This window comes from Aphelocoma coerulescens, chromosome 6 (assembly GCF_041296385.1).
Source record: "Aphelocoma coerulescens isolate FSJ_1873_10779 chromosome 6, UR_Acoe_1.0, whole genome shotgun sequence".
Taxonomy (NCBI): Eukaryota; Metazoa; Chordata; class Aves; order Passeriformes; family Corvidae; genus Aphelocoma; species Aphelocoma coerulescens.
In genome coordinates, this window is record NC_091020.1 from 30,556,421 (window position 1) to 30,568,270 (window position 11,850).

General features: G+C 45.1%; 1 protein-coding gene and 1 long non-coding RNA gene across 3 annotated transcripts in view; one reads left to right on the plus strand and one right to left on the minus strand.

Annotated features, from left to right (window-relative positions):
- PDZD8 (PDZ domain containing 8) overlaps positions 1-1,096 on the minus strand; it is a 53,421-nt gene extending 52,325 nt beyond the window's left edge. The window contains exons 1-2 of one of the 2 annotated variants that reach the window (XM_069020123.1): positions 977-1,095; positions 110-622 (exon numbers count right to left, since the gene is read on the minus strand). In XM_069020123.1, the coding sequence (XP_068876224.1) occupies positions 110-622; positions 977-987 (524 nt within the window). In that variant the 5' untranslated portion in view covers positions 988-1,095. Of the gene's footprint in view, positions 1-109 lie in introns of both variants that reach the window. The other variant, XM_069020122.1, reaches the window with a different exon arrangement.
- Positions 1,097-6,979: 5,883 nt separating this feature from the next.
- On the plus strand, positions 6,980-10,470 carry LOC138112875 (uncharacterized). The gene is made up of 3 exons (XR_011151888.1): positions 6,980-7,101; positions 8,044-8,694; positions 9,085-10,470. It is a non-coding gene; the product is annotated as an uncharacterized lncRNA (long non-coding RNA).
- The last annotated feature ends 1,380 nt before the right edge of the window (positions 10,471-11,850 follow it).

Genomic DNA, 11,850 nt, shown 5'->3' on the forward strand with positions numbered 1-11,850 from the left:
GCTTCTGCCAGCAGACAAGCAACGTACCATGCTTAATACCCATTAAGAGCAAAGCAGCAATTCTGCTGCACACCAACCCAAGTAATGCTGAGGATGCAGGACAACTCACCTGATTTTATAATTGGGTAAGGTGTGCTTGCGCTTAATTACTTTCTTGAACTGGTTCACTATGATGGAAGTGAGCTGAGGCATGGGCCTCCCTTCAAACTGAGACTTCACCTCAAAGAGTATCACGGGGTCATCCATAAAAGAGAAGAACCAGTGCGTGAAGGGCAGGCGCGTGAAGACCAGCTTCAGCTTCCCCATCACCCGGGAGATCTTCACGAAGAGGTAGGCCGACTTGCCGAACACCAGGTCAGCATCGATGGCCAAGTGGAAGCCACCATTGTACTCCAGGTCTACCTCAAAGCCCAGCTCCTCGGGACAGCCCTCCCCATTGCAGATCACCGGCCGGATGAGCTTCACGGACTTGAAGACAGGCAGGACATCGCCGAGAGAGACCTCCCTGAGGCTGAGCCCCTCCAGCACCTTCCCTGTCATCTTGGCCTGGAGCAGCTCCTCGAACTCCACCTTGATCTTCTTGATGACCCAGTCCCTGACCAGGGCAGTGTCCCTGAGCTCCCTGAAGAGGAAGAGGAAGATGGCATTGAGGAAGTGGCACGTCTCCTCGCGGGAGGAGGGGTCTGGAGGGGGCTCCGGCTGCTGCTGCTTGGGGCCGGGCTCGGGGCCCGGGGCGGCGGCGGGCGCAGAGGCCGGGGCCGGGCTGGGGGCTGGCTCCACCGACGCCGGGCCGCCGGCCGGCTCCGCGCCCTGCAGGTATTCCCTGAGGCCGTGCTCGGGCGCCACGCGGGCGTAGACGAGACCGCCGTAGGCTCCGTCCGCCCCGGGGGGCTCGGGCTTCTTCCTGTAGAGGAGCAGGAGCTGGAGCAGGAGCGTGAGGCAGCAGCCGGCCAGCGCCGAGAGCAGGATCACGTACAGCAGCGGCATCCTCGGCCCTCCGCGCTGCCCCGGGCGCACCGCCCTCACCGCGCCGCCGCCATCGCGGACGTCGCGCCCGCGCCCGGCCGGCGTTTAACGGCCGCGGCCGCCAGGGGCCGCCTCATCCGGGTCCCCCCCGCCGCCGGCCGCGGGGCGGGGCGGGGCGGGGGCGGCGGCGGCAGCCAACCAGCGGCGCCGGCCCCGCCCTCCGCGCGCTCCTATTGGCGGGATCGGCGACCTACGTCATGGCTCCGCGCACCGCTGTGGCGTCACGGCGCGGCGGGCGCGTGCGCGCGGGAGGAGCGGCGTGGGCGGGGCGGGGCGGTGGCGCGTGCAGGGGTCACCCGCGGCCGTGAGGGGCGGCGCTCGCTCCCGAGAGCGATCCCGGGGCGCGCTCCCGATCCTCGCTCCCGAGACCCGTTCCCACGGCCCGTTCCCTGAGAACGCGCCCGGGGACCCCTCTCCCTGGCCGCGCTCCTCGCACCCGTTCCCGAGACTTGCTCCCGGGGCACGGTCCCGAGGCGCTCTGCCGGGGCGCGCTCCTGAGGCGGCCGTGTCCCGGCGGGCCGTGCCCGGTGTCGCGGTGCGGGCGAGGTGTCCGGGGCAGGGCAGGCGGGGTGGGCGCGCCGCTCTCCCGGCGCCGTTCGGGCGCTGCGGGCACGGGCGGGGGACGGCACCGCCCGCGGGAAGGTGACCGGGGCTGGTGGCGTTTGCTCGCCCGAGGAGCGCCGAGGGGCGGTGGCAGAAAAAGGACGCTGAGCCTCTTCAAAAATCGGCGGCGGATGGGGATTGTTCCGGTAAAATTGTTCCGAAGAGAGGCGATGAGATAAAGTCTGTTTTCGTGGGCGTTGTGTGACTTCCTAGAAACCTCTTTGTTTCCTGCTGATGAGAGATGCTTTTAGCACATTAAAAAAAAAAAAAAAAAAAGCTCCCTAGATGACATTTTATCCAGCTCTGCTATTATCGGTGATAAGATATAAATCTGTTTCCGGCCCCTTTAGCTATCTACTTGTGCTTAAAAGTCGTCATTGAATACATGAGGTAAAAAAAGCCCAACCAAACCTATGGAGAAAAGGAACACGAAGAAAAGAAAGCGGAGAGCTTTGCGTGATATTTCAGCCTGTGATGTGCATGAGACCGCTGCTGTCCTGTAGGTAGGACGATCAAGGACAGAGGTTTCTTTTAGGACAAACGGTGTCTTCGATGAGATCACAGAGGAAAGGAGAAGAGAGGAGAGGAGAGGAGAGATCTCACTGCCCAGGCTGCTCATAACCCTTTCAGGGAGGTGACAGATGTACTCTGTGCATGTGGCACGGCCAGTGAGACCCCATCAAATTGGGGACCAGGAAGGATGGGCATTACAGCATTGCTTTAAAAGCAGTGAGTGAGGATAGAAAGAAGAAATGTGACATGAGACAGGGTTACACCATGCAGGAAAAACGTGACTCTTTAGAAAGGGTCGTTTTGAACATTTTGAGAGGTTAGAAGAGCCGTTGTATTCAATTTTGGTTTACTAAATTGTCATAGAAAATAACCATATTTTTACTGGAAAATATAAACATGCATCCAAAAGAAACCCCTGTTCTTCTAATCCAGCAGACTCATTTAAAGGCCAGATCAAAGCTGTATATACTGCTGGGGAATGTACTATGTCAGCTGTACACTGTTTTTCCAGGTGCTTCCCTTTGTCAGGGGTAGTCTTTTCTTTCAGTCTTGGAAGTTTTATGATTTCTGAAAGGCAGCCACAATTGAGACAAAAGTTACTTAAATGATTAAGCTTGTTTTTTACACCATTTTTTATGTTTAGCTAAATACCTAGCTAAAACTTCTCAGATTATGTTATATTTTAATAGAATAAAAGAAAGCTCATGCTCACATTGGTGGCTGGTTTTTTCCCCAACCTCCAGTACTGCTTAAAAATGCAAACAAGAGGAGAAGAAAATGTGAAATTTTATTGCCAGGAAGATAAAAGCTCTCTTCCCCATCCCCCTTCGTAAAGTGTGTGGGGTGGGAGGATTGAAAAGCTCTTAATGATGTAGTGCTGTGGTTTGAAACTAGAGATTCAGAGTATGAATTTTTTATAGGTCTTGTGACTGAAAGTTGAAATGCCTGAGTGTTTAACAGAGCACTTCTATAGAAATACCAGAGGTCATTAGTCCAACATTTGAACTGCTCTGTTACGGGCCTTTACCGTGGCTAATACAGGCATATGTGGTAATAGTGGAAAGGTTTGGGATTTGCAACTAAATGGCTTTTCAGATAAGGACTAATCTATTCAAAAAGGCAATAGCAGCCTTGCTTTTGGGTCAGGAGGAACAGCAGGAGGATAAAAAAAAAAGTCATGTTGCAGATGTCTCAATTGAGTATTTTCTTCTGTTAGACAAGCAGAATAGGGAATTTGGCACATTCTGTGCACCTGATGGCAGCTTAAGAGCCTCTGAAATGTTCAGCTCAGTAATCGCTTTTCTCATTCCCTGGGAACATTTTCAACAGGAGCTATGTTATCTTAAAAAACACGTTATGAAGCAAGAATCGGGCGTGTTTTAGCATTTTCAATGAGAATGGGAGAATGGAGGGAAATAGCAAATGTGGTAAAGTTAATACAAAATGGTTGTGCAAAAATGTTATATAACACAGGATTGAAATAAAAGAAAAAAGTATTTAAATTCGTCAGGTAGAGGAGAAAATTCATCTTAATACCATCTAAAAAGGGCCTTTAAGAGCATATTTTACTTTGGCTTCCATTTGGAAGCTCTTATTTGCATTTTTTGGAAGTTAGATAAATAGAAAGGTTTATGTAATCTCACCAATTTCACCCTGGTTACACAGAGCTGTGTAGAATGTACTCAGTTGTTTACTCTTTGAATAGCTGGAACTTATTAAATGGGACACAAGACATGCAAAATAAAAAGCCTATATTTATACTGGTCTTTTAAAAAAGTACAAGGAAATAGCTTATTAAAAGGGATATTCTACCTGTATTTAAACAAGGAAAATACTCTTAATTTGTAAATCAGTTTAGGACATGATGGCAGCAAATCTCTAAGTGTAGAACTTCAAAATTAATTTCAACATTTTGTGGGAGATTGCAACAATGATAGTGTGCAAAGATTGCAAAATAAGTAGAGTTCCTTAACTGATAATAGAGTGCAAGTAGCATAAATTCACAGAAGGGATGTGTTTGAGGCAATTCTCCTGTTCTAAGCAAAGAGTGGTGGTGCCTTGGGAACATTTGTCTCAATTCATCTCACTCATGCCTGATCCCAGGATCACTAGGCTTTAGGAGAGTTTTCAGTAACCCCAGGCAGTGTAGGACCAGTCAAAGCTGCACACTTTAAAGTTTATGTTGTGGCACCAAGGAAAGAACCATCCATATCACAATATTGGAAAGGCAATTACAGATGGGGTGGGTTTTATTTTTTTCAAAATTGCAAAGTAGTCTAAATGATTGTTCTTTAAAGCAGGATGTGCTGGGTTGTTTTGTAATGAGTGGTTTTAGTAATTTTCTTCATCACTGGACTGGAATTATTACTGCCTTCTTTTGTAATATCTGTTGGCAAAATGATTTCATTCTTTCCTGGGCCTCCTATTGTTTTTGTATTACATCTCTTAGAGACCAAAATTAGATTATCGTTCTCGTGGTGCTGCATGAAACAGGATTTAGAAAGTGATTAGGTACATTCATGAGGAAAAAACAATCCATTGAAGGCTATTAAACACAAAGATTGCTGGAAGTTACACTGGTGACAGACAGCTGGCGGGTGTCTTTTCCTTTTGACTGTCCTCAGGCATCTACAAATTCAGACAGGATATGCTGCACAGAGAGCAGCTGGTCTGCTCCAATTTTGAAGATATGTTGAAGAAAAAAAATGAGGAAACACAGTGATCAGTACTGCTTCCAGTTCTAGTTCTGAACCCTGCCAAGCACCGTGTTATCTTAATATCAGGCAATTCTGCATTTTATTGGTGTAAACCTCTTTAAGAACACTGGGACTTCAGGTCAGGTGAGATTTTCTTTGATGCCATCTAAATTCCTACTTTTTTTTTGTTTTAATTCTGCCTTCGAAGGGGCAGGTTGCACTGTGAGGCTGCTCCCAGAGCTGGCAGAAAGAGCTCACCCTGCTTCCAGATGGTTCCTGGGGAGATTTGTTCAACTGACCTGGAGGAATTTGTCTCTCACCCACTCTGAGCCCATTCCTTGCCCAGAGGAGAACCCATTGCTTGTGGCTCCATATTCATTTCCAAATCTCTCAAGTACATTTCACTATTACAGGCTACGTTCCCCCACTCAGAATTTTGTGGGAAAAAAATACAGTTTGGGTGACTCAATCGTATTTAGGATGTGTTAGTGCTATAGAGAACCACCAGCATTTCGTCAGCCGGAATAAATCATTGGCTTCATTGCGTTAATGCATCCATTTGTCCTGCTAAAAAATATGACACATGCATCCCCCAACTTCTAGTTATTTTTAAGGATGGCAACTGAGAATTTTAGGAGGTTTTATTCCTATCCTAGAAATGTCTCACTGGAAGGCTTATTTTTTCAAGTTAGGAGTGCATATTGCATATTGCTTTTTGGTGGATCCTTCCTGAGATACTCAACCCTCAGTTTTCAGAGATAATGAGAAACTACAGAATTTACTTTGGAATTGTGAATATTGTGTGCAGCAGGAGGAAAAAACCAAAACACCTCCCCTAGCTGAGTAAAGATGCGGATGCCCCAAATTGACATTTACTTCTGAAGAGGAAGAGGGTTTTTAACTCTGTTTAAATTTACAGATCTGGTATAATCTGTCTCACAAAAGGGATACTCTCATTTGTGAACAGCTTTGCAGTCTTACCTGCAACAAGTAAAACACTTGAATTGTTTGGTAATTGTGGCTTAGAGCCCAACCACTTTGGATCAGAACATGTTAAAACAAAAAAAGACAGTGAGGGTTTGTATCCAAGGTTTAGTTTGGCCCAAATACAAACCCAGTATTTTCACTGAAGCTCATCTTTCATTATCTTTTAAAGTATGTTCTGCTTGTTTTATCAAGAGCTTAACATTTTGGATGTAAAGATGCTTTGGATGCTTGCTTCAAGAGGCTCATCTTGTTCAAGCTTAAAGTATCCTGGTTCTTAATTAGGGATTCTGTTACTATCTCACACAGACCTAGCTTTTATTTTATCATGAAACAAGATCCTCCGCTTAGGAACTGTAGCTCTCAGATAACTTTTCCAAGATTAAAAAAAAAAATTCAAAAATATCTATTTTAATTGTAAATATAACAAATTCAGGCTTTTAATATTACCAGTATCCAAGGCAAACTGAAGATTTCCTTTATTCCCTGCCTGCTGTTACATCTTAAGTCCAGAAACTGTTACTTAATTCGCAGATGCGAGTGAGACTTGTCACACACATTTCACTTCTATCTGCATTTCCTTTGCTGACTTGTGGTATTCATGTAAATGCCAGCTTGCTTAAGGCTTAGGAAGTGATATGTTTGGGACAGTTATTATCACATTTGTCATTTAGTGTTCATTCCAGTACCTTTTCCTTACATGCTCTGAAGCACATTCACCATCCCTGCTCAGGATTGCAGGCAGCCTCCCCAAGACCCTCTTGCACGCGCCCAAATTATCTTTTTCAGAATGGAGTTTGTTTTATCTACTTCCCCTAATCCATTTCAAGTATAATTACACTATAGTCAATATGTTTTTGATATTCCATAACCTCACATTATTTTTTTTAATGCTTGGCTCACTTCCTGGATTAGTCCAAAGCAGGCTCTGGCTGATGGAGAGGCTTCAGGAAACTGCATTAAAAAGCAATTTTGGTTTGCGCAGGGATTCACTGGCTAAAGGGTTAATACACACTTCAGGGATGAGTGTGGGGTTTGAGATGAGGGTCCCCGTGAGGCTCTGTGCCTCACTTGCCCTTCATTAAAGGTGTAATTCCCTGCGTCAATCCGCAGGTAGTTGTCAGCTCCGGCAGCCGCCGGCCGCGGAGCATCTGCTGTGTCTCGTTAGCCTCCAGATAAGCTCGGCCAAATCAGGCCACGGCAAGAGCTGCCTCGCTCCCTGCCTCGCTCGCTCCCTGCCTCGTTCCCTGCTGCTGGAGGTGCCCACCCCTGCGGAAAGGTCAGAGCTGCACACGCGGCCGGGCTGCAGCCGCTGAGGCGCAGAGCGGAGATTCTGTATCAGCCTCTGTGTCCGACTCTTCCTCAGCCTCTGTGTCCTGCGGCGGGAGGGCGGAAGGGCTGCGGGGGGAGCGGGAGGGAACCACCCGGCACTGCCACGCTCCGAGCCCGAGTTCGTGCCCGGGTCTCGGGAGAGCAATTACTTGTGCAAAGACTCGGTAATCCAATTTCAGCAGCTCCAGCCCTGGGATCGGGGACGTGCCGTGGCAGGTCCTGGATGCCTGCAGCTGCTCGCACGGCCCGTGTATCCTATGGGGCTCAGCTGGAAAGAGAAGCTGAGTAAGGGAGCAGGAGATTTGAGGGAACCTGCTCCAATCCTCCAAGCTGGAGGGAGTATCTCAGTAATTTTAGCTCAGACTGGAGTTTTTTTCAGAGAAGGAAGATTCTGGGATTTCTGCATTACTCACCTTAGCGTCTCTGATTGCTGCTAAGTTTCATATGAGGTCTCGAGCGATTAAAAAGAAAAAAAAGGAAATTACTGATCAGCTCATGTACTTTATGGAGAAGGTGTGTTTGGTGTAGGTGCAGTGGGCAGGCATGACTCTGTCCTTTCATGCCTTGGGCTTCTCAGGCACCTTCGCAGGGCTGTACATAAAGCTGTCCTTCTCAGCATCTGTAACCGTGTCTGTGGAGCTGAACCGTTCACAAATGCCTGAAGAGATCCTTACATCTCCTCTCCTGTTTGGTCAGCCCTTCCTCCCCTCAACCCAGCAGTTTAAACTAAAATGACTATAACTTCTTCCAAGCACTCAAAGGTAGACCAGGCATTTTAATGTAAATAAATCTAGGGGGAAAAATACCTTTTATACTGGTGGGAAGCTCAGGAAAGGTAAATGGAAACATTTATTTACATATTCTCATTTCTGTTTCTTCCTACTAACAGGTTTTCACAACTGTCTTCCCCTGCCTGTATTGATGCTTCTGTATTCAGAGAATTAAAAGATGCACATGGGCTCCCAAGGCTAATCTATACGCACGAAGTTTTATTCTCTTCACAACTTATTTCTGCACAAACTCAAGTAGATTTTCTCAGAAAATATCCCAAAGACCATGTTTAATGGCAAATAATAATCATTGCGACCATATCTGAATGATAATTCTAATATAAGTACATATGTTTGTATTTTAATACATACACACGTCAATTTGGGCTACATATTTGTAATAACATGAATTACTTTGTTCAGCTACGTAAGACAAATAGCTATAATATTAAAATCTCTGTGAGTACCATTAATAACACATTTCAGCTGAGAAAGCATAACATTACAATTCCTGCCATTCTCCCTTTAGAGTTTATTTAATAGTCTGGTTTCATACTAAGCTGTCTGCGCTGCTTCTGTTCAGAGCAAGGCAAACATCAGCCAAATTTAAATTCACCCAGAAACACAACCTCATGATCACACTCAAGAAATGATACATTTGAAAGGACAGAAGCAATTCATAATGTCACAAACATTTTGCAAGTTGTAAAACTATTATCTCTGTAGTAGCAGTCAGATCTGGCCTTATCCTTTGACATGGAGTCTAGGCTGTAAGTTTTTAACACTTTTTTTAACACCTTTTTTTTGTGCATAAGGCATTGCAGAGGAACAGGATAAGTGAACTGCCTACACAAAGGAAGTAACAAAAATAAGTAAGAAAAATAGTAAGGAAAATCAACAGACTGGGGAGGCTGTTCTAAAATTTGGGTTATCAGTAAAAATAGATGGAAATTTCTGGCAGAAATGCAATTTAAAACAAGGATCTTCATGTTCACTTCCAAACTTCTGTCAAGGCAAAAAATCCAAATCCCTCTTAACTGAAGAACAGTTTCCCATATTTTGGACAAACTGTACTCCTGTAGCTTCATTAGGCCAGGAAGCAAAGCTCATGGATATTCGTACAGTTTTGGATCTGTTCAATTTCCACTCTCTTTTCCCAGGCACTCGGTGATGCTGAGGATGCTGGATTGAGTGAGAAGGTGAAATTCTAATCTGCAGGCTAAAAGAAGTGAGGAACCTGTTTGTTGTCCTCAGCATCACAGCAGTTGAGCATTTCCTCCCACTACCAGCCTACAAATTTTCAGTTATTCCACTAATTTAAGAAGCATGTCTCTAAAACCACAGCTGCCTGAAATGGAGCCCATACACTTCTATTTGAACTTACTTATTGAGCTCTACATCTAACAAATGGAAAAACTGAAGCAAATATTTTCAATATGAAATTTAAAACTTCTCTGAAATAAGCCTTAAAGCAGCTTGGCTTCCTGAATAATTTCTGCTAAATTTTGTCATCCCTGCAAGGTTATTTAATCCAAATCAATATTAAAAAAAAAAAAAAAAAAAAGCCAGGAAGATGAAAACTGTCATCTAAAAAGTGAAACTGAAGTTCTGTGAGGGCTGTATTTCCAAATAATGTTATTTTTATTGGAATGGGTAAAGCTTAGAATATGGTAATAAAAACTTGGAGGGTTTTTTGCCAAGATTTTAACTGCATTTGATCAGCAACATTTTCTCAAAAGCTTTTGAAAAGAGCAGCCCATGTAACTACCTGAGTACGAGCAATACATTTTCTGCCATTGGTACTGTGACCTGATCAACTCAGCTCAAAGACAAATAAAATCTTTGATGCAGTCAGTGCAGTTTTTGTTTGAATTCCATGTGTTGAAACTACTCAGATTTTACTGTGGGAGCTCCAAATGCATGCACCACCAGCCATATGAATGATAACCCTTATTTTTATAATAGGATTGCTGCCTTTATCACCCCAATTACAATGATCCTAAGCGCTGATCCTAAGCCCTTTTGCTTTAAAAAGGCAGAGTATATTAAACAAGGGATATCTGCAAAGGCAAGAAACTGTTAATAAACTGCTGAAACTGTACATGTACAAATTTTTAAGGGTTGAAAAACTGAGTAAAGCTGCTCTCAAGTGCTGTTTAGTTCCACAGCCTGTGTACTCCTACCACCTCGTACAAGTGGGAGTGTTGTCATCTTCTAGTAGTCTGAGAGAGAAATGTTACCTATGAGAAATATAATCAATGCACATCACGTACAGTGGCTACAATAAAGGTCTCCGTAGCAACATTAAGAACAGATATTTTTAAATGCTCTTAGTCTTATGTTCATGGGTTTTTTTAAATGGAACTATTAACTGCTTCCACTGCAGATGCTGCTGTGAGCTAATCATCCAACAAAAGTCCTTTGCTGAGGCTTGAAAGGATGATCCCTGCCTTGTTTTTCTGCAGATCACCACCGGCTTGCTTTCCCCTGCAATCAATAAATATCCACTAAATATTGCATCATTATTTATCAACAGGCAGCTGGTCTGAAAAATCAACATGTCAGAGCTTCCTCTCCTCTGGCAGGAGTAGGAAGAGCTGTGGGAATAGAAAGAATTAAAAAGGAAAACTTGAGCAGGTTATGGCAGATGATCCAGCAAAATGGTAGAAAACAAGAGCCTGGGGAGGCTCATCACGCCTGGGAATGGGGCTGAGGGAAGCAGAGTTAGGAGGTAAGGTGGCAAGGAGGAGGAGGAGGAGGAAGCTGGAAAGCTCCTCAAAGCCCTGTGAACTGCTGCAGGTGCTGCAGTGGGGGAGCTGCTGTGGGAGCAAAGCTTGATCAAGAGAGGAAGAACAACAGAAAACAGTTGGGTTTATCTCAGGGATCAGAAATGGCTGGTTCTGGAGGAGGAGCCAGAAGAATGTTAGTATTTTTCTGAGAAATGAAGCAGTGTGTGAGTTTTTCTTGCAAACCCCTCTGTCACAGCAGTGTCCCCAGAGCTTCATCCCCTACTGATTCCAGCATAAAGACTGAGTTAAGGCAAGCATGGATTTCCAGACCTCCTTGTAACCAGCATTTATCTTTGTTATCTCAGAGTAATTCTATTGCTTTCCCCTGATTCCTCAACCCTACAGATGGCAAAGCAGTTTGAGAGGGGAATGTAGATTTCAGGCAGGTAAAACAGGTAGAAAAAGGATGAGCTCAGCTCTGTACTTAGAGTGGTACTGGGGCTTCATTTCCTGGAAAGAACAGAAAGCTCTTCCTTTTCACTGTTATCTTCTTAAGAGAAAACCAGCAAGGACCAATATTAGGAATAATTTATACATTGCTGTACACAGGAGTGATATGGGAGTGATAGAGGCATGTACTGCAAGCCTTGGATGGACTTCATTAATTATATATAAATATGCACACTTGGTAAAAAAACAACCCTCCTAAGTTTGTTAATAGACTTCTGAGATGCTAATCTTTGCTTCATCAGCTTAAATGCTTAAAACATAGTCTGGCAATACTGTTTGTACCATGCAGAAATGATCTGCTTTGGAGGGAGCACAACCCAGGGAGCATGAGAGTGTAGTCATCCATTACCTGCTCTTTAGGTACACAGGGTTCTGGTCCATCTCTGAGCAGCTTGGGCACAAAGGGTATCAAAGGCAGGGGAAGGGAATCCCAGGCAAACATGTAAAAATTGCATGTTGAAAAGGATGGCAGGAAAAAAATGAGTGGGGATTTAACAGCAGGCCTTGTCAAGAGCAGGGTTTGCAGAAGGGTGGGTAAAAGGAGTGGATAGGTAAAAGGATTGAATTCTGCCCTGTGCAAAAGCTCCCCAGGGGAGGCCAGAGGTCTTTAACAGAGATTCACTGAGATGCATTTGTGCAACAGAATTGCCTGGCCTGGGCAGAGCTGGTGTATTTGGGTGTTCCTCT